General features: G+C 35.2%; 1 protein-coding gene across 4 annotated transcripts; it reads left to right on the top strand.

Annotated features, from left to right (window-relative positions):
* Nucleotides 1–248: 248 nt before the first annotated feature.
* Nucleotides 249–3,502, top strand: LOC149248028 (chaperone protein ClpB1-like). 4 transcript variants are annotated; one of them, XR_016265704.1, is made up of 5 exons: nt 249–423; nt 528–618; nt 725–949; nt 1,688–1,885; nt 2,893–3,492. XR_016265704.1 is itself a non-coding variant. In XM_089455985.1 (5 exons), exons 3-5 carry the CDS (start codon nt 884–886, stop codon nt 2,914–2,916), a joined length of 288 nt encoding a protein of 95 aa, XP_089312111.1. In that variant the 5' UTR covers nt 365–423; nt 528–618; nt 725–883; the 3' UTR covers nt 2,917–3,492. The 4 variants fall into 4 exon arrangements, 2 of the variants coding, with proteins under 2 accessions (XP_089312111.1, XP_089312110.1); XM_089455985.1 differs by having other exon boundaries at nt 365–423; XM_089455984.1 differs by having other exon boundaries at nt 383–423; nt 764–949.
* Nucleotides 3,503–23,788: the final 20,286 nt, after the last annotated feature.

Here is a 23,788-nt window from a genome sequence, read left to right as displayed (position 1 = left end):
ATGACTTTTCTTTGTGATGTTCTTTGTAGTTGCTAATACTTTATCTGCTCTGGCTGATTCTGGGTTGGTTGCATGCTCTGTTGTAAACTGAATGCATGTTATACGTCAAAATATATTGTAGCAGAGATCATATTGCAGGTCACTTTGAAATTGTAAAGTTTTTTGAGCTTCTGAGTAAAATTTTCCCCTTTGAGTACTAAAGACTGCTTGTAACTTTGTAGGTCTATGAAAAAGAGTTGAAGACGATAGAGGAGTGCAAGTCGGGTGTATCTGCTGCTAATATGCGTCAGCAGATGATTGGATGCTTGCCTAGACTCTTCAATATGATACGTGATATATTTCGCTTAAGCAAACGCTCAGTTCTTACAAGACAAGAGCTTGTTCACAAAATAATATCAAATCACACGGATGTTACTGATAGAAGTAAATAAATCTCTTTGAACATCTCTCTTCTATTGTCTTGCAAGAAACAATTTCAATGCCATGCTATGTGATCTGATCTCATGCTTAATATTTTGTACTCGCAGGTGAAGTTGAGGAGCAGTTGCACCTCCTTGGACAAATAGCTCCTGAATGGATTTCTGGAAGGATAGCTTCCACTGGTGACTTTCTATACAGGTAGGCTATGCATGAGTTGATTGAGATAAATGGAATCAACTAAAATGTGAAAGGTATTATTCTTGTGTTATGTATAACTCGTTTTAAATTTTTTACTTGGGCTCAGTGTCAAAAGTAACATAGATCTGTCAATGATCCACGCAAGAATTGCAAGCGCCTTGTAAACACATGCACTATGAAAGCTGGTGGGAACATGGAATATGTGTGGGAGTGCTAAACTACGCAGGCCAGTCTTTCAGACTCTGCAGCTGTACTCGTTGAAGAAATGCTTTCAAACATCACTTCTGTGGATTGGTACTGTCATTTATATCTATTTTTGATAGAAAGTGAGGTAACCTCTCCAATGCTTTTCCATGAGACTAAGGATTGCCTTGTGTTAAACACATGTTTTGTCACTTTGCCATGTGGTTGGAAATTATTATCAGGATATCCTTATGTTAAATATTTAAGTTGTCATTATTGCAAATCGAGGCTTGTAGTGGACGTGGCCGACCCACATGGTTAAAAGAAACATATGACTTGCTTCCAAATTTCTATTGAGCATGTAACCGAAAAAATCATGAGAGAATCTGCCCATATTCCAGCTAAAAGGAAGGAGGGGTAACTGTTTAATAGGCAGTTTTTTCATGCAGATGGTTTTTTTTTTCATCAAAATTGAATTGTGGCAAGGGAAAGAAAGCACTGCACTGTTTCTAAAAATTTAGTGTTGTGAGAAGACTATAGGAATGTTGAAAAGAGCAAGGGAGACTCTGCCTTGTGTTATAGTCCTCCAAGTTTTAGTCATGTAAACAGTCTATTCTGTAAGTACTGCCAGTCAGTTGTGTTCCTTGCTTCCGTTGTTTTGTTTCCTTACATATTTTCTGCCAAGGTCGCATTGTTAGTTTCTCAAACAGAGTCATTATCATTGCTTGCTGCATTGTCTGGCCACACAATAGTAAAAACCGCAAGAGAGAATGTCATGCAAGAAGCATGCACACGCATTCCTGGACTCTGTGTATGCATCTTTTTCATGTAATTTTATCACGAAGTTGGCTGCGGTGCTTTGACATGCCTTTGAATATTGTTGCAGGTTAGAAGACATTTCAGGCCAGAGTTATTGAATAGACTTGATGAGATAGTTGTATTTGATCCTCTTTCTCATGATGAGCTCAAGAAAGTTGCTAGACTACAGATGAAAGATGTAGCAATTCGTCTTGCAGAGAGAGGTGTTGCTTTAGGGTTTATAGATGCCGCTCTGGATCTTGTTGTTCACGAAGCCTATGATCCTGTAAGTAATCACTTTGTTTCTTGTTTTATTCAGTCTAACTTGCCAGGGGATGTGCCCCCTACCCTAATAAACTTGACACTGCATCTCCTTCACCAGTCCTCCCTTTCCCTATTGCAGGGGACATGACCCACTCCTTCGACACATGTCTCCACATCGTAAGAGATGTTGACTTACGGTTCCCTCACTAAATTGGACTTACCTCCCTTTGAAACAATCTAGAATTGCGATTTATATGTTCTATTCTGATGCCTGGTATTTTTCATTCATAATGTTTGCTCGGTGTTCTTCATGTACAGTGATTTTATTCAAGGTCTTATTTCTATTTTCCATTCCCTGTCATATAAACCTGTGTGGAAAGTTATTCTAGGAGTTTGATGTTTTGCAGAGTTTTGGTTGTGGTGGCCAACAGTGAATATTAAAAGCGCAGGACTTTTCAGTTTACAATTTCATTTTCTCAGATTTTCAATGGTCTATCATATATTTTGCATGAACCTGTCTAGGGAGTAATTTTAGTCTGATATTTTTGCTGGCAGTTGGTTGTGGTGGCCAACAGTTGATCTTTAAGAGCTGTGAACTCTTCAGTTTACAGAGTTGCTTTCTGAGATTTTCAATTTTCTCAATTTTCACATTCAGTTTCGGATTTTCTAATTTTCACATGATCTTCTTCCTTCTGTATGGATCCCATCGATATAAATTTCAGTTCTGTTCTTTAAATTTTAACATTTTCCTCTGGCACTTGAACTTTAAAAATGGGGTGCTGCCTGTCTCTGCGTACTCGGCGAACTTAGTTCAAAGTATATAGTAAAGGGATGTTTTTGGTGTGTTTTCTGATTAATATAAATTAATGCATTGTTTACTTGTTAATACTAGTGAAGCAGGCAGGATCATTATTAACCTTTGTGGTTTACGGGTAATTTAGGTCAAAATTTGTGAGTAAAATGCAAGACTAGTTGGGGATTCTCATTTAAAACCTCTAAATGGATAACGTGGTAACGTGGTACTTGCAGGTTTATGGTGCTCGCCCCTTGTGACGATGGTTGAAAAGTAAAGTTCTCACTCTGCTATCTTGGATGCTCATCAGTGGGGAGATTGATGAGAACAATATAGTATACATTGATGCAGTGCCTGAGTAGCAGACATTATCTTATCACTTAAAATATTTGTCATGTTCTTTATTTTATAGAACTGCAGACAATGGATGATGGTCTCTACCTTTCTTGATCGTCATTGTCCTTCTTAGGCTCATCTTCGTTATTCTCCAGTCCCTCAAACAGGCACCCAAAATGATCGGTTGAAGGAAAATTGTTGAAATTACTACGAGGAGAAGGAGATGATCTACCTTATTGGACCAAGAGGTAATTGACAATGTCCATGGAATTAGATGAATTGATTGAGGATGTATCTGGAGCAAACTCTGGGAGTTGTGACATCCAAACTCATCTATCACTTGCAATGCTTGGAGTTGATGATGATTTGGTATCAAATAGCAGTCCAGATTTTAAATCTACTTCTCTGAGCTTCATAATTTTTCTTACTGCTTGCTTCTGTAAAAGCTTCAATATTTTATATTTGGTGTATTACTGTGAGCCAATGTCACTACTTAGTTGTGTTCAATTTCAATCACTCTACATAATGGCTGAAGCTGTGTCTGAAGTTGAGTGGAGTCCATGTAAAGTCCCTTGCCCACTTGATCTACTTGGAGCAAACTTTTAGAGAACAAGAACATGATAATAACAAACCTAGGGGCAAAACCTTCTGTGCTGCAAATTCCAGTTGGGGACTTTAATAAATATAGTTAAAGTCTATAAGCACTTTTTAAGGCATTTCAACACACCTCAGTAACTAATTTAATCATTTGCACATCTCTTGTCTTTTGGTGAGCATTTCTTGTCTTTTCTCTTGTGTTTCTTTACTTGTTTAAAAATTTTGAACAATTGATATCATTCAACGTTTTTGTGAATTAATTAAAGTCTAGCCAATTTTCACTGATGAATCCATTGCTACTACGTTGTAGCATTTCTTTTTGCATTCTGGTCAGGTGAAGCACTAAAGCTTGATGCATATTTAGCTATAATGGCCCTAGTGTCTTTTAACTCCTCAATTTATATTTTATGCGACAGCGAAAGAACTGGTAGCTTGTTAATTGAAAAGAAAAACTTATTGCTGGATGATACAGCTTGACATTATTCTTGTGGTTGATCTCTATTGGATGAGTTTATGGTTACACTCCATTGGCTGACATTGGAATGATGGCCATCTTAATTACACTTCATTGGCTCACTGAAGAGTAAAATATGTAAACAACTTAATAGTGATTATTGATGAGAGGGTGAGATTTACTGTTTTGTTCTTTATGTTATCTGCAAAACATATAACACATATAGTTGAATAGAAAATATTGATTGTGAACCAAAACAAGTTCTAATTCATCTAATAAAATTGAAACTTGAATGGCCACTGTAAACGCATGTGATAACAAACACTACTTATGAGAACAATAGTGTTTGACAATAAATTTCTAATTAGCAACTCTATATTTTCTTTCAATTAATCCAATTGTGTCTCTTCTTGTGGTCACTCGTTTTAGTGACCCACTGGTGCTCACTAGAGCTGAAAATTTTCTTGTCCTTGCCTTTGGAGCAATTGTATGTATGTGGAAGGAAAAGTAAGTATGATATCGCTACTGATTTGCCAGACCATTGTTATGTACTTTTTTGGGTCTGAAGATGTGTAACTTGTGGTTTAGCTTGATACATTCTCTTTTATACCACTTTACTTTAACTTTGTCTATATCATAAGTCTAGTAGCGATTTAAGTGTATGTCTGCATGGCAGAACTGTATTGGGCTTGAACTTTTATAAAAAATTACATTGTATTTAAAGAAATATGATGTCCAGATAGCATAGAACTCCAAACATCAAATCTCTTTGCTCCTTGTAGGCTTCAACCAATATCTCTTTGCTCCTAAATTCTTATTTTGAAGTTTTTTCCAGGTTCGTTCTATTTTGGTCAGAAAAGATAGAGTCCAGGTGTTACAAAAATCTTAGTTTATATTTATTGCAGGTTTGGGTATTCAATGAATATGTAGTTAAAACAGAGTAGTCTAAAGAAGCCATGTTTTACAGGTGAAAACAATAGAAGTTCCCGTTTATTTTGAGAAAATCTGGGGAACTTGTGCAATTATCAATTTTCAATTTTTTTTTTATCAAGTGTCAGAATTTTGTGTTCGATAAATTTTTTTAGATGATGTTGAATCTATTTTCATTGTAAAAATAATAATTTAAAAGCCTTTCCTCTCTTCAATTTAGAGAATTGGTATTACAGAGTGTTGGTGGTTCTCCTGATAGGGAAACTACCATATCCCCAAGTTGTAGTGGATTCCCTTTCTATCTGGTAAAGCCTGCTTCTATGTTTCTCATTAGAATGATGCATGGTAATTAAATTCACAATCCAATATTTTGAGACTTGAACATCGTTCCTTTCAGCATGAACATTAATGGTTGGGAGATGATGATACCCCCTGGATTCTTTGTTGCAGCTGGGTATGCTCCGTGTTCTAGTATTTTGGATAGCACCTAATGTTTGTTTTTCTAAGAATGTGCATGGGTTTCATTTGGTCTGTTATACTGGCTATTTTGCAATGTTCAGCCTTATATGGGAACATGGTTTAAGGACTGCATGGGTGAAGCCATTGCCAATTTGAGTCAGTTGGCCTTCTTAAGCCTGGGTAGAAGTAGCCTCAATAGCAAGATATATGAAGCCATCATGATTTGACCTTAAATCTATGTGCAAATAATCTTGTGGTAGAATAGCTAAAGCAACTACCCATTTGAGAGTTTAACCAAGATTTTCAGCCAATGGCAGTTTTCTGTTCCCATTCTAATCCCTTCTTTGTCTATATTTTGCACTTTTTGGTTATTTACGTCAAAACTTCAGTTAATACTCAATGGAAACTGGGTTACTGGACAGAGGCTTTCTAGCATCTATGTCAGTTTTCTCTGTTCATTGTTCCTCGACCAACTGTATCTAGTGTGCTCCTCAATGGGAATATGGACACAGCATTTGCAGCTTCTACAACAATCTTCGTCAGTGTAATCACCTCTTGGTCACTAGGGCCAGAATCTTGGGCTAACTCTATCAAGCTGTTGGATTTAATGGAAAATACAGTGACTGTGATTTTGCAGGTACCTAGCACTTTTTCAATAACCTTAGAATTTTAAGTTGAGCAGTGGGTTTTGTTTCCCTTAATTGTTCATATGGTTTTTGTATTTATGAATTGATCACAGATCTTATTTACTTAATATAATAATTGTGCAGGTGTTGATCTAAACGGATCTTTGAAGCTTGTTTGTTATGGTGTTGGTTTTATCCAACAGTAAATTCACCATGACAAGTTATGAGAATTTGCAATCATGAATGTTTGGAACATCTCGTGAAATGAACAGAATATACTTGCTTAACAATAGCATGTGAAGTCTTAAGAGCCTGTCATTTGTCTGAAAGGGCAAATACATGTTGTTTCCCTTTCTCAACAATTACTCTGGACTAGTTATAGCCAAGCATCTGACTATTTTATTTAACAGCCATTGTTGACAAATCCGAACAGGTACACAGGTTCAGATATTTGATTGTGATTTCATTTCAAAGAAAAAGTGCATAAAGATGAGACCAGTCAGAGGCGTGGAGTGCAGTGGTTCTTTTTATCTAACAGTAAATTCACCATAACAAGTTTTGAGAATTTGCAATCACGAATGTTTGGAACATCTGGTGAAATGAAAAGAGTACTTTCTTAACACTAGCATGGGAAGCCTTAAGAGCCTGCCATTCACCTGGAAGGGAAAATATATGTTCCTCTTCCTTAGCAAGTACTCTGCATTAGTTAGCCAAGTATCTAAGCATTTTATGGAACAAACATTGTTGACAAATCCGCACAGGTAGATAGGTTCAAATCCTTGATTGTGATCTCATTTTAAAGAAAAAATGCATAAAGATCAGACCAACCAGAGGCGTACAGTGCAGTGGTTCTTGTCCACGACCAAATCTTGTTGGATGGTCCCTATCAAACGTTATATGGAAATTGAATCCATTTGAGGTGTGTGCAATCAGACAAACATTTTGGATTAAAACCCATTGCAAAATAAAGGGGATGTCAAGTAATATTCCAATAGTGCTTTACGCGGTCCAAATTCTGATGAAATTCCTTTTTTTCCGGGAGTGGAGCCTTCTATTAACCGCAAGAAAGATTACATATGTTACATGGCTTTACAAGTGTAAGGACCAACGAGGCCTAACCTGATAAAGATTAACCAACTACACAACCCGAAACTTTATACCTAAAGCTTACATCTAAACCTTCGCCCATTCGCGTTTTGACTGTTTGTTTGTATTCTTTTCCGAGCGCGTGCACCCGTTTCTTCTGCCAGCAGCCGCCCTTTCCTTTCACCTGCCATAAATCTAGCAAGCGGCACCTAAATAAAAACAAACCAGGTTCACAGTGGGGTATAGGGACCTTGTGAACGAAGAGAATCAAAGAAAACCTGAGCGAGAATGTAGATAACCGTCACACAAAGCCCGACACTCCAGAGTAGAGTAGTAATGGCGCATTCTGTTTTTCGGAGAAAGATGCGGTATGGTGCCTTCTTTTAGTTTGGTAGCTACCCAGTTATGCGGCCCCTGTTTTGTTTTGCGGTGCACAGCTGTTCTGATGCACGATCAACTGTTCTGCGGTTTCGTGCTTTCATGACCGGGAGCCTTCTTGGATCAAACTACCGGAAACTTTGTACAGAAACTAAATGATTTCTCACAGTTGTCATCTTCTGGAATCTGCATTCTCTGATTGTCGCTGCTTATACTCAACATTCAACTCAACATTCAATGGTTATGGTCAGTTGTTTGATGTAGAGTAGTCTTTTCATAACGGTAGAGCTCCAAGAGTTCCAGTGTCGAAAATGGTTGGCGATATTTCTCTTTCGAAAGGATATACGCATATTACATAATTGATCTTAGTTAATTCGAATCTATATTATCTGGATTGGTAAGCCCAAATACAATACCTAATTGCTTTTACCGTAATTTGAATCTACAATTTCTAGAGTAGTATTTGGCGGTTGTGAGGTTATCTCTGTTTGCAATTTCATGATTAAGCGTTACTGCTGTCTAGAGATACTTGTATGGTGTGACGTTAATAATGATTACAGATATAAACTAAATCCGTTTTGGTAAAAGCATCAGTGGTCGAAAAACTAGGGAGGATAAATCATGATGACGGTAGAGCTCCAAGAGTTCCAGTGTCGAAAATGGTTGGCGATATTTCTCTTTTGAAAGGATATACGCAGATTACCTCTCGCGAGATTCAGACCGCTGTAAGACTGGCACTTCTAAGGGAGCTCGCCAAGCACGCCGTCTCGGAGGGTACCAAGGCTGTTACCAAGTTTACCAGCGCTTGAATTTGATATTTTTATTTTATTTAAATTCAATGGTGTCTTTTGACACCACATATGCTATGGAAAGCTTAACATATTCTTTGAGTTTAATCTTTTGTACCGTTTAAAAAGAAATATTTTTAAATTATATATTCTTGTGTTTTCCTTGTCTGATAGTTGGTTGGAGACAATGGTGGGAAAGTGGCTTTGTTGTTTTCAGGTTTTTCGTTCCCTGGTTACTTTAGGGTTAATTTCGATCTGAATGTTTGACATATTGATCTTTTCTGAAGAACTTGATTTCATTTTTCCTTCTGTGTTCGAGGTTTCAAAAAGTTTAACCGTTTAGATACCAAGTGCCTTAGATTACATCAACGCTGTTATGGTGGTTTTATGTTGGATTGGGCTAAGCGTGTTGGTTGAATAAATCAGGTTTTGTGATTGGATTTATTCTGTCGGTGTTGTTTGAATGTACCTTTCTGCAATCAATACAATCAGTGGATCGATGGTAAATCACTGCATTTTAAAAGGGGCTAAATGGCTATTGTAAAAATATACCTCTCGTGAAATTTACTCTAAAATTCCTCAATGGTGGGGTTTGCAGCCTTATGCAGCAAAGGGTCTCGCATCTGCAGAGCTGATGCATATTCAGTTTCTCTTGTTTTTTAGTGGTGTAGTGTTTCAATCATCTATTATTACTATTGTGCTCAGTGTTTTGTGTTAAATTAGACTTGGTGTGAGCGCACAGAGAGAGAAGATCCCGTTGCAGCTTATCACTCCAACTCCGTCGCATCTTATATCGATCGATGGAGTATTTCTCATTCATGAAATGCTACCCTAACCCGGTAAGACGACGTAACTTGTTGAAAGGTAAGAATCTTATTGATGAAATCTCTTTGATCCGATCGATGGAGATTTGTCATTCATTTGATGGATTGGTGGAGATTACATATATCCACTTAGACCTTTTGTGATGAATTGAGCTATGGATGAAATAGATTGAACAGACTTGACTAGCTAGCTGGCTATGGGTCTAAATATCTTTAGCTGCTTCTGTCCCACAACCTCTGCTTATCGCTGGATGGAAGAAAATCGTACACAAGCAAGAAATAGAATCGGGCCTTCGCAAACGGAAGTCAATAGGATAGATCAAAGGGTAGTTAGGCCCAATCTAGACCGAATTCCCGGTCCTACAGAAGCCCAGTTCACGTCATGCCACACATCCAATCCGGCTGAGGAAAGCTCGCAGCAATCGTCAGTCTGTCACGTGTCATATCAGGTAGCACAGGCGTTATCCAAACCTGCCAACATCGCATCAAGCAGGCTGCACCAAGGAAAGTCGGATGGAAGTCATCCCGCCGTTACTAAACTAAATAGGCCTCAAGACCATCACGCGCACGCGAGCGAGATGGCTTGTTGATTAACTGATAAACCAAGGATGGATTACTATATGGCTGGCGGGAGAGAAGAGTGGACGGATGCTATTACTTACGTGCTTCTTGCTCGCTAGATTCATCCGATTGGATTTCATTTGATTGATATCGATAGAACCCTTGTTACCTGTTTACTCTGTTGTCCCCAAGGCGTAGCATCGGAAGAATGAGAAAGGGAAGAAACTGGCTCCGTCCCTTTAGGGGGCTCGACCAGTGGGAGAGGAGAGGTACGTTAGTGACTCGACCATGAGCCTCCCACCCAATAAGTAAATTGAAACTGAAGAAGAATATCGTATACAAAGAGATATATCATTATATATGTCATTATGCCATCTCCTACCTCTCCCTCCTACCTTTTGGCCTTTCAATCTCTCCTCTCCTTATCAGTCGAGCCCCCTAAAGGGTCCTTTAGGGACGAAGTCACTCACTCATTCCGATGGGTGAGGGATGGTGGGTAAGGAAGAAAGGTAGGTCTTCTTCGGGGTGAATACTTCGTTCCTTCCTGCCCGATTGTCTAAATCAACTTGTTAAGTGCCATTCTCTTGGAACAAGGGCGAACCTCATAATCAAACTCCAGGCAGGATGGATCCTACGCCCGACCAATGAACTCTGCTAAATGCTTCTAAGGGGGGCACACTACTCGTGACTTCGAAGCAGGACCAGGATCCTTTGACTGCATTTTGAATGGCTAAACCTCTAAACTTTCAACATAGGGTAATCATATATAAGTAAGAAAAGCTTAGCTTAGTTATCCTTATTACGAACCGTATATGTGAAATACAGGGAAATAAAAGCTCATGTTCTATCATCATACTTACCACTCGTAATATCAGAGAAGCTAAACCATTACAGCTTAAGATCATAGGTCTTAGCCGCTCCTTGCCCCCGGAGGGACAAGCAGCTTCGCACCTTGAAAAAAAGACGCAATGAAGATCTAATCTAAGATCCAAAATATAACTGTTGAAAAAGAAAGTGCTGGTGGAAAAACGAAAGTGGTGCCCGGTGTTTGAATCTCCCTTTGCTTCTACCACCTATACCTCTGCTCTAGCTGCCTGTGCCCTTGTGTTTGCTACTTATCTGCATCAACCGAATCAACAGAGTCGACTGAATAATCAATGGCTCGGGCGGGTACAGCTTAATCAACAGACTCCCTTGCTTAAACAACTGAGATAGAAGTATACCTGGCAACTGGAGCAAAGGTATCCTCATAGTCAACTCCCTCTCTCTTGTAGAATCCCCTCACTATGAACCAAGTCTTGTACTTATCTATGCTGCTGCCCTCGCTCGTTCTATATGAAGCACTGTTCACAAATGGTAGTGGTAAATGTTGATGAGATCAAATATTATGTGGTTGGGGCTCCTGCTGATAAAAATGTATCATTAGGTGGGGAAAGAAAGGCAACATGCATTAAGTTACTCATCGGGAGGAGGGGGGGTAAAAACTGAATCTTACCCTAAATTTGAAGAGAAAATAAATAACTGAATTTCCCCTAAGATGGCTGCTCTCAATGAGAGGGAGGGTCCTCTCCTTAACAGTCGAGCCTGCTTACGCATCCTTATGGTCATTTGATGCAAGAGGTGGGCCCACAAGTTAATTAAATAACATTAACAATAACATGGGTTAATTGGTGTTGAGAATGATTATGTGCTAAGTTATTCTTATATTTGGAGGGTAGGGGTGGTGAAAGATTTCGAAGTGAGCATCTTCTGCTTCATTTGATGATGTGATGCAAGAGGTGGGCCCATAAGTTAATTAAATACCAATAACAATAACATGTGTTGTTTCTTAATTTATCTGTTTTTGGATTGTAATGTATCCTGAAACCTAGCAATAGGTAACAAGCAGGCTACTAAGTGGAATCTGGATAGAGAGAAGCCCAAGTGGCAAAATAAAAACCACACGTTGTTTTCAGTGAAAGGGAAAAAGCTAGCCTGGTATGTCACAGTGATGTTCTGCGAATCTTTAAATTTGTGAGGACAATAAATTAATAAATTGTGAATTTGATGTAATTTTTTTTAACAATGGGAAATTCTTTTTTAGAAGAAACAATGGAAAAACTTATCATTGTCAAACCAGCAGTGGATAGTTATTGCAGTGGACATAGTTATTGTAAGCTGACTTACTCATTTAGAAAACCATGTCAGAAGAAACAATGGGAAAACTTATCATTGTCAAACCAGCAGTGGATAGTTATCATTGTCAAACCAGCAGTCGATAGTTAGTGGATAGTTATCATTATCAAACCAACAGTCAATAGTTATTGCAGTGGACATAGTTATTGTAAGCTGACTTGCTCATTGAGCAAGTCATTTAGAAAACCATGTCAGCTGGAATTACCTGACAGTGATCAGTAACGGGACAGGCTAGGCTTTCACTCCCATTGGCCAAATGATTTCTAACAAAGACACTGCCAAAAAGACACGAGTCTATTTTTTCTCGGTTGAACTGGAATAGTGTGCTAATGGTGCTGCTGAGCCATCATTAATGATGGCAATAATTGAAGACACTTTAGTAGAGTATGGAAATCTAGAAGGCAGAGAACATAAATTCTTGGTTAATGATAAGTTTGTTAAATAACACGGATTATTCCTTGTATGGTGTGACGTTAATAATGATTACAGATATAAACTAAATCCGTTTTGGTAAAAGCATCAGTTGTCGAAAAATTAGGGAGGATAAACCATGATGACGGTAGAGCTCCTGGAAAACTGGAAAAGGATAAAAACATAGTGTTTAGCCTTCTTCCTTTGATATTCCCCTCAAAACCACTTTTGTACAGAACAACAATAGAGAATGACAAATGTTACCTTTGTTTTGTTTAAGTTAGTCGATTGTGAAGTGCATTTCCATGTGTGGGTTTTCGTTCTACAACTAATGCTTTTGCATGGTAACTTTGGAAGATTCTCAGTTTAGGTGAAAACATAAAAGTCAGAGCCAATATTGGTATATGGAATAGTTACCTTTGTACAGGATGATATTTTTTCTTAATTTAAGAGACTAATTGTTATGAATATCTGTCATATCTATTTTCCCTGATGAGAGTTCACAGGAAATGTTGGAAAAGTTTCAAAATTCTACAGATTATACTAAAAAAGATATATGATATCTGTTAGTACTGTTTCAAGAAACGTTTGCCTTGAAAGCAATAGTGGTAATATGATTCCCACAATATGTCAGTCATGCAACTACCTTGATGTTCTATTGAATGTGGAAGAAGGAGCATTTTCAAAAGGGAAATGATCATCATGATCAAACCTGGACCACTATGTTTGACAAATTTTGAGCTTCGCTGTTTAGTCTTTCAGTGAACACAATTGATTAAGAAGCTTGCTTGACTGAAAAGCGTGACATATATTGGACCCGGCCCTGAATAAGGGGTTTTGTATCTCAAAATCGAGTTCCAAACTCTTTTTCCTTCTGTCTTCAATAACAGTAGTGGCATCTACCTGTTTTCCATGACAGCAAAGGTTACTGATCAGAAAATTGTAAGTACCAATACGTGGCACCAACTTATTCTTTAAGATAGCATCCAAAATCTCAATCTCTCTGCTGAAGTCAACTATTTATCAAGAAGGTTTCAATATATATTTTGTTCCACCTATAATAAAATTCACAGCATTGACAAAGCCTAAACTACATGCAATGGCTTCTGTAATTGAAGTTGCTACCTGTAATCAACAGTCCCACATGCATTTCTTCCTTTCCTCTAAATGTTACTGAAATGGCATCCTTGGCCTTGTTCATGTCCCAACAGATGTAGTTTATAGAGGTCTTATCTTCATCCATCATTCACAATATTTGACCAATGGCTTTAAAACGTTATTATACCTTCACTAGCCTCCCTGCATTGAAAATCATTTAAATGATACAAAAAAGTGGATGGGATGTTGCTGTCATATCATCTAACAGTTGTATGGAGAATGGTCATATGATATTTCTTCTTATCAACTGCAATGTCCATGTTCACAAAAGCACATACAGCAAATCATAGCTGTAGGTTATGATTTGCAGTGTCTGAATGATATACTACTCCATAATCAAAGAGAAGATCCACAAGGAGAGGTGGTTAAGGCATCATGGCTTCAACTAGACACAATGTTGTGAAAAGTCAAAGACGATATGGACCCATAGATTGAGAATTATTTTTGTAGTTGACATAAGAAAATTTCGACATCAAAATATGGATCCGTTTACTGGATTCTTTGTAAGGCCACTGGAAGTTTGCAGCTGAAGATAACAAGGAACATTCTCTAATCAAACTAAGCTTCCACACTCCAAACTCCAATACCATGTTTGTTGAGGACATTGCTATGTGTGGTTATGTGGAGATTCAAATAAATAAAGATGTACAAGAAGGATTGCTGACGAAAAATTCCATAATACTTCTGTAAGGAATGCGAGTGCAAGTTTTGGGGGCATCAAACTGTTTTGGGTGTCTGTGAGTGTGCATATTTGGGTAAATGTGGAAGACTAAAGCGTTGTTGCAGTATAGCTTTTTGGGCTTCCTGCATTGATAATCTAGCGAGCCAGTTTTTATTTTGTCTGGAATCTATATTTCAATTTCATTTCTTGGTCACCTGGATCATTGATATGGAAGAAGCCAATGGTAAGCAAGCATTCTGGTTCTTGCCTTTTTATTTAGCTGAAAGTTAATTTATTCCGACATAATTTATCGTTACTGGTTCTCGAGCTTGTTTATGTGATGGGCATGTGTGCACACACCCATCAGTGCCTTATTAGATGAGATATACGTACAAACCCAAACACATCTAATATGCAAATACCCATTCTTTAAACTGAAACCAGTGTGTTTCAATACAAGAAATGAGGAAATAGGAGGACCTTGTTATGACAATTTATCACATGTTTTCTGATGCAGTTATAGAATCCAAGGATGGGACCATTTCTGCAGCATCCGCATATACAGGTCATCATGAAGGTCAGATTTTGCTAGGTTATGCTTGTATTTGGGATCATGAAGATCGGTGCAGAAATCTACATATAACTTGCAGAGTGATGTTCTTTTATGGATTTTTAGACAAACTTTTGTTTTTCAAAGATGAATTCTGCGATTTGAAATCTAATCCACAATATAAGGATTGCTGACGAAAAATTCCCTTCAGAAAAAAGGAACGTCTGCCTTGCAATTTCGAGATGCAGGATTGCAAATTCACATTTTTGGAGTTGAATGGGTTTATCTCTTATGTTTTTGTTAGGCTTTTTTTGGGGATTTTGGAATCACCTGAGTGGGCTTTTTGTCCATTATTTCGCTCTCTTTAAATATACTTCTATGAACCCTTTCTCATCCAATTGCACAAGACTATTTTTTGGTTCATCTATAGAAATGAGTTTCAAAATTTTAATAATTCTAATTTCTATAATTAAATAAATTATTTTTATTAAATGAATTTTATGAAAAGCATCTTACAATTAGTTAATGTTTTAGTTATAGTGTGAACCACCAATGTAAGTGATTTGTTTTAATATTTGTAAATGTAATTCGCCGCTTTTCAATTACCATGTAAAACACTTTAATTTACTTTTTATTTGTTCTTTTAGTATCATATCTGCTGGTACACGCTGGTCATCGTGGATAATACCTTCGTCACTACTGAACTTTGTATCTCAAACTCAGAGTGATGCCCGTGGATTCTCGATCTATAACCAATTTCATGCTTTCTCATCTCAGGAATACCGTAGGCATAGAGTAGGTGGAACTTTCTAATTGGGTCTGTAATTACATTTTAATTAAACCGTGGTCACCCCTCTTGGCATGATCTGGTTCTTCTTTCACTGGATAATCACATTGTCACTATCAAAGTGGCCGTGTTAAATCAAGACTTTCTGTTCTAAAGATCACCTTCGTTGTCCATGGCTGGATGGCATGTGCATGACGGCGTCGCCCAGTGTAAAGACCCCTACAACCCTATGGACTACGCTACTACGCTTCAAATAAACTTGTGACCAATCTTATAAGTTAATGATTATGAAACTTGCATTTGTCCTACTCTGGGGAGTTTTTAACAAAAAGTAAAAGATAAAAATTATGAGAATTTAGCATGAACATTATTTTCATCTTTTTGAGTTGTATGATCAACTATTGTTAGGTTAGTGTTCTCATAGTTGACTCTATAGATGGCTGAAGTAGTGGGCCTAGTGGCTTGCTATGTTTGTATTGCTTTGATATATATTTGAAATTATTCAGTGTTGATTCAGTGTTGTGTATTTGTCATACTTTGGACATACCTTGGGAGGATGTATCTTTTCATTCAAGGAAATGTTTAGGAAAATTATTATGTTGCTGGAGTTGTGAATTGAGATTTTAAGAAGTTGCTTGGGGCTATTGTGAATATAATAACTTATACTGATAGTGTGGAATGTGCAGGAATTTTGCTTTAGAAACATAGAATAGAGGTAGCAGTATCTCCAATCAAGAGTGATTATGAGAATATATTGCTGATTGATTTCTTGCTGTCAAATTATGGCAGTATCTCCAACCCAGAGTTATTATGAGAATATATTCATGTTTCAATACTTTACTTTGTGTATCTTTATTTATAATTTATTTTTTTATAATAAGTTTGTGAATTAATTTAAAATATATATGGGTATAAATATTAAATAATGAAAAATTTTAAATATTGGAAAATATATTATTTTTATTTATTAAAATTATTTATAATTATATTTGATAAATATTTTTAGAAAAATAAAATATATAATAAAATAAAAATATATTTCATTTAAAATTTTTGTGATTTATAATATTTTTGTAAAAAATTTCAGACAAATCACATAAATAATAATTAATGAAAAAATAAAACAAGAATATATTTATGTATTTAAATTAATAATATTGTAATAATTGATGAAAAAATAAAACAATAATATATTTATGTATTTAAATTAATGGTATTGTAAAATATACCAATTTATGAAAAAGTTCAAGTTAATAGCAACAAAAAGCATATAATTAATATTAATATAATATTATAAAAAAATTAAATTAATAACAACAAAGAAAACATATAGTTAATAATAACATAATATTATAAATTTATTGAAATAAAATTTCAAAAGTTTTAAGATGAAACTTCTATATCACTATGTAAAAAAGGGTCTCAATTTGTCTCATCCACCCACTAGGGATTATCAAAAATAAAACACACCAGGAGTTGAATTTCGATGTGTCCACTCCTAATTTAACGATCACATTTCATTTCTTATCATCAATCATTATCTACTTCATATTATTTTATAGGTCAGAGTGATATTAAATTAAATTCAATGTATCACATTTATAATTTAAATAATATTTAAATAAATACTAATTTGCCATTTATCAATTTCAACTTTAAACCTTTTTATTATTGCATATATATCTATAAAACTTTTTATAATTTTTCTTTTTAATTGAAAGCTCTTTAAATCTCCAGTATAACTATGGGGAGATGAAGGTATAGTAAACCCAACTCACAATGTAAGAGAGAAAGGTCACTTTAGAGGAGGAATATAAATAACTTTACAAAATAAAAGTTACAAAGTCATATCATTTGATTCCAAAAACAACTTTTTCCAACTTAGCAATGGCGTGCTAGTTCTACCTGGATAAAGATTGATGTTGATGTTATGTTTTGATTTACAAAACAAAAATTTCTCTCGAGATACTCTGTTAAGTTTGTCATTTAATAAAGATTGATATTAGTGATATTTTTAATTTCAAAAAATATTATTATTAATTTTAGAAGTTTTGAATTATATATATATAAAATAATAATGTAATGTTTATAAAAAATATTTAATAAAATTAAAAATATTAAAATAAGTTTTGATTTAGAGGTGGTATGAAGGAGAGGGATATTTTATGGCTTTGAGGAGGATAAAGTGTTCATGGGATCTTGGCTATATGGCAAATAATCACGTAGAAATATATAGTCTTAACCAAGGAATTTTGTTAGCCAAAGAACATAAAGTGGACACACTTATGGTTATGAGAGATCCTCTCCTAGTCTGCATCATCTGGTGAAAGGCTCCCTCCCAAAGGAGAAAGGTATAGAAAAAATCATAAAAAGAATGAGGAAAATTGCAAAAAGGATCCTATCCAATGTATATTTTCATGTCCTAAGATACTTCAACAAAGAAGCAGACAAGTATGCTATAGAGAGGTGTAAATTGAAGATAGGTGAATTAAAGATTAATGGTAAAATGTGATTTGCTATAATTCCCTAATGTTGGATGAAGTCTATTTTAAAATTTTAGTTAAATTGGTTGATACAAGAAAATATAAAAGTGGAAAATTAGGGGCCCAAGTGACTTTGTACCCTGGAGGAAACACACATGCATATAAGTTGTCATGAAAGATTTTATAATCAATAGTAGTGTTATGCCTTGTAATTTTTGTGTTTTGTTGTTGAGTAAGGTATTCACCTACAAAACCCCTCTTTGTTGCCAAATATATTTTCTTTAGAAAAATCATGTATTCCTATTGGAAAAAAGAAAATGATTGGAAATTTTTTATGAATTAGCTTTGTAATGCTTGATGTACTTGTTGCAAACCAAGCCCAAAATTATAAAATATAGCCTTTAAAAAAAAACAAAAAAACTTTAATTTGTTTTCAATGTTTCAAATTTAATTAGCTTATGGAGATAGTTCAATTGACAATTGTAGTATTATGAAATACTATATAAACTACAAAATTTAAAGTTCAAATCCCATGTATATCTAGCCCAAAAAATACAAATATTTCAAATTTAATTTAATTTTGATTTTTTATTATTATATTAATATCTTTTATATAAATTATATGAAAAATAATTGGGTGATAAACATATATATATTAATTATTACAGATTTTCTTATTTATATTTTATTAGTTTATCTCTATTTAATTTAAAAGTAATACAATTAATATAATTACTTTATAATATTTAAATATATTTTTTTCAATTAAAACATAATAAATAAAGGTATATATTATGTTAAATTTATTTAGACTTTGCACCTCGTCTTAACTACAAATAAAACTTTGTGACTCATAATAAGGAAGCATATCGCCATGGCAAAAACAAACTCCATCTATTATTTAGTGAAAATTTTATTTTTTCTAAATTATATTGATCACCTAAATGTAACATAACTATTTGGTTTACATAGAACTATTATATATTGAGGAAAAATTGACATAATATATTGGGAGATATATAGGGGTAAAGTGTTTTTATATTTGGAAATTACAAAAAATGGAGCTCAAAGTTAATGAAAAAATAGAAAGCGGTATTAAAAATGTTAACGAAAAAATAGATACCTACAATATCTAGTGAAAGTAAGGGTTTTTTAAATTGGGAAGGTGTATTGGGTTCGTATTGGTAGGGGGTTAACTAATGTGATTTTTATAGGAAATTTCCAATATGTAGTCAAATTAAGGGTATTGTTTAGTGTGCCATGAACGCACGCGATATGTTAGAGGTTCATTGAGTGAAGCCCCTGTGTCTATTTCTGCAATGTTGAAATGCATTCATTGTTCTGTACTCACACACCATCCTCCATGCCATACATGTTTCAATGCTTACACGCCATCCTCTGCCATACCTATTTCTGCAGCATTGAAGAGCGTTCGATCACTCCATCACCATGCCCCAAACTAAAGATAATTATTTATGCCCAATCTAGGCCTGTAGACAATTGATCTCAAAACGACGATATCACAATCTCTTCTATCTCCCCCAAACATTTCCCTCTCTTCCACTTTTCCTTTCCGCACCTTCTACTCCAATTTTCCTTTCCATGCCTTCTACTCCTGCATTGACACCAAAAGTGCACTGTTGGGTGTGTTTCTTGTTTTGTATACCTCAAAGTGATTGTATGTCTGCAAATATCCACTTGGTCGAAAAAGGAAAAATCACCATCGAACACCGTTTGGGTAGAAGATGGAACCAGAATGGTTGTGTCTTCAAAAACCTAGCGGGATCACACTGATTAAGTATCCACTTGAAAATGAGAATGAGTTCACATTCTGTAGCTGACCGCTATTACTTGCTTTCAGGGATAGAGTTTGAATTTATTTACTCATATAAAACAATGTTAACAACATACAAAAAATATTTTCCAAAGTAGAAACAACTTAGTAAAGTGAACAACATTGAAGAATAAAGTGATACGATAGAAAATTAATTTTTTGTTGGTGCTTGAATGCAAAGAAACTAGCTTGTATATTATCTCGTGGCATATTACATTATTTTGGAGGTATGGTGTTTATCTCGAATAAGAAAAGGATAAGCTGAAACATGCTCGGCGTGATTTCCTTGAAAAGCTAAGGGGAAAGAAAGTGGCTCAATCATCCTGTCTGAAAATCACTCCATCATACTCAAGCATATCCTTCTTTAATTGTACAAGCTGCTCCATGGGACTGATTTCAGGCAAATCTTTCTTCAACTCTAATGCCTTTACAAGCCAAAGTTTTTGACTCGACTTCCCTATGATGCCACAAAGTTCGATCTCGAGTGGAACTCAATTGTTGCATTTCTATTGGTATCAATCCAAAATTGTAGCACAACCATAGAGAGACTGAGCTTTATGGATACCATTTCGACTGAGGAATTTCCTTTTGCGGGCACTATAAGAATTTTAGACCCAAAATCATCTAGATAGAACTCAAGTTTCATTTCAGTGCAAGAAGAATTCAACGGTGTTGCAACTACTATGTGTCTTATCACCTACCATGTCTCTTATCACCATAAGGAACAATACCATGTACTATGCCAAAGATATGCAACACATTGAACGAATTGAAATATGAACTTGACCTATCATGTCATAAAATTACCTAAGCTATCATTTAATAATGACTATTTTTCCCTTCAACACAACAAATTACAAAAAAATGCATAATATACAACTACTATAAGACAATTAACATAACAAAGGGGAGAATAAAAGAGAAAAATCGACATTTCAAGAAATTCTGGGATACAAGACATAAAAAAAACAACAGAGACTTAAATTATAGGAATATTATTTAAACCAAAGGATAAAATATAACGTCAAACTTTACCTCAATAGGGTTAGGGGAAAGGTGAGAGCCACCATATCCCCTACTCCAATCCCATCGTTTCTTAACTTGGCAACCTTTGTAGTTCAGTGTATGTAACTTTGAATTTCACCGACAAAATGGGAGCCTCGTTTTCAGCGTATGTAACTTCAAATTTCCCGGACAAAATGAGAGCCTTGTTTTGGGGTAACTCATTGCAGGCATTGTTTAGAAGTGCACTTAGAGTGAGAGGACGAAATTCTCCTTTGATTTCCATTGACAGGGAAGATATGGAGGATCCCTCACAGGTTTATCACAACTCGCAATATCAGGTGCAGAAAAATGTAACCCACCAGTTGTAAAAACTCCATTAACAATTTGGCAAAATACCGACAGAAGAGGAAGCAAAAATTTATCTTTGTTTACAAGGAGGCGTATCACACCAGACAAAATATTAAAGCCAAGAAATCCCAAAATGGATCCTAGAAATAATAGATTAGTGTGAACTAGACGCATCCTAGCCATTCTCGCGAAGGATCTCACTCATGTTGTCCACCTAGACATTCTCTTTCAGAACCCTCACAAAGTCTTGAAAGTCCTCACTAGGTTCCTACTTACCATTAGTCTGAGGTGAATCCCCCGATATTTTGTTGTCAGATGCTCCTCCCACCTTCAGCTTCTTATGGGCCACCTTCGTTGCTTAGAAATTGAATCGATCATAACAAGGATCTTCCCTTTGAAAATCAGATTGAAAAAAAAAACACCAACATCTAAAGAAGGAACAATTATAAGATCAGTCGAAGATTACAAAATGGTAGGGTGAGAGAGACATGAAACTATCTTAGCAACGAGCAAGCATTTGGAGAGGTTTGCAGTTGCCAACTACAACTGGACATGGCATGTGTAGGACGTGTCGCCATGTAAGTTAATAGAGGTTGTGACATGTGTGAAAAGGTGGCATTTTCCATTATCTAAGGATGCCAATTGTTGGGAATCTTAATTGGTAACCAAAAATGGGTGTGGGTTAACAACAAGTGGGAGTGTGGGTTAACGACAAGTAGTTGGAATATAAGTAATCAGTTTGTCTCTTCTTCTGATGAGATGGCCCTTTTTTTCCTTCTGAGCATCGTTAGGGCCACTCTGTATATTTGATAACAATTGCTAGTCATTATGAGGTGGTCTACAATAGGTAATTCGACTGTGTACTGGGAGGTGGCATGAATTGTTTCCTCGATGTTTAAGCGAGCTATGAACACACACTATCTTTCACGTAAAGAGTGGGGGAACAATCACAAGTTTACTTTGCATTACCCCATTTAAAACTGATGGGTAGCATGTGGCGGAAATCATTAAGCGAACACAATATTGAATTCGAGAGCATGCAAGCTTTTAATGCGGTAAAACTCATTGGGAAAAGCCCTTCCTACAAGTTGTTACACACTATAGAAAAAATGGGGCTAGAAGAAACTATGTGATGAGAACTTCCTACAGTTAATAATAATTGAAAATGTGATGAGATTTATTCGTTATTCGTTAGTTTAATCATTTATTTCACTTTCGTAATTTTTCATGTATTTGATTTTCTAAGTTTGATTATATTGGGAATATTTCCCATTATGGAAAAATAGCTCATGGTTGTGGATTTCTACGTGCATAGACGCTAATTCATTCTCTTCTTCGAGGTAACGAGCATGGATGATGCATGAAAATTTCATGTTCTAGGTGGGGTGGGTGTTTCTAATGTCTCAAATATAATAGCCTCTCCAATATAATAGCCTCATCTTCATTTCTTGTTGATAATGAAAGAAATGCTCTTGTCTACATATGAGCTACTCTTAGAAAGGAAAAAGACCATTTAGCTCATTTATCAATGTCACTTGACTTCCAGTGGTACAAATTCGTGTCTTAAAGTAATTCAAATGTACTTGACTTCATTTTTTACAAAAAGAGTTGTTGGCTAGTGAATTATTTCCCTATTCAGTTACCTACCTCTCCCAGACCCTTTGGAGCTAGAAATATATCCCTTGCCTTCCCTCATCTGATGGTGGCCTTTACAGGTTACTTGTTGATTTTATGGCACTTGTACATTCCAACGACTATTTATATTCAGGGTATTCGCCTTTACTTAGTTGTTACCACTATAAACAACCTACCTGCTTAACCGTGCTACCTACCACCTGAAACTATGACTACATCACTTTATCCTCATCGTATTGTTAGGTGAGGTTTTGCCTCCTCGTTTTATTGTTAGGTGAGGTTTTGCCTCTTTTAATTCATAGACATATATTTTAGTAATAGAATTTACTCTTAAAAAAAATGTTGAACTTGTAAATCTCATAATTTGAAAATTCTCATCATAGAAAAATTTGTAAACTTATATTTAAATATTTATTCATTCAATTAGGAATAATAGAAAAATAAATGAATGATTTTAATTAAAAAATGAATGAAAATCTTTTTAAAATAATGAAATTGTCAACGTTAAAGTATAAATTTTAATTATTATAAAATATTGAATGCTGTTTAATTCATTTTTTAATTAAAAATAAATAATTTAATACTTTAAATTTACCATTTTAATTTTCTTTATTATATTAGTATATTTATTTAATAAAATTTTCCATTAAATTTATATTAAAAATACTAATTTTGTTTTTTAATTATTTTAATACATTAAAATAACAAATATTTTTTGTTTTAGTGAGTCTATCTTTATATTGTTCTACATTCATCTACATTTTTATTAGTGTGTTTTTGTACCTTTTGATGTGAATGCTAATTTTTAATCTTGAGTGTTACTTTAATTGATTGAGTCCTTGTCGTTAAAATGACAAAACCTAAAATACTTTTGCTATTGAGAAATCAATGACTCATTTCACTTGACACCCTCACTCCAAATATATAATACATGGTGGTAAAGTAAAGTTAGATATTCATAAATGACTTACCATTTTATTGTGACCAAATTAAATTTGATGGAAAAGAGTTTGATGAAGCTACGAGGAAGGTATACAATTTATTAC

This window comes from Pinus tabuliformis, chromosome 7 (assembly GCF_031772625.1).
Source record: "Pinus tabuliformis cultivar Carrire ecotype Pingquan chromosome 7, CPIR1, whole genome shotgun sequence".
In the NCBI taxonomy this organism is placed as follows: Eukaryota; Viridiplantae; Streptophyta; class Pinopsida; order Pinales; family Pinaceae; genus Pinus; species Pinus tabuliformis.
The sequence above is the reverse complement of the archived record's forward strand: the minus strand, read 5'-3'. Positions and strand labels throughout refer to the sequence as shown.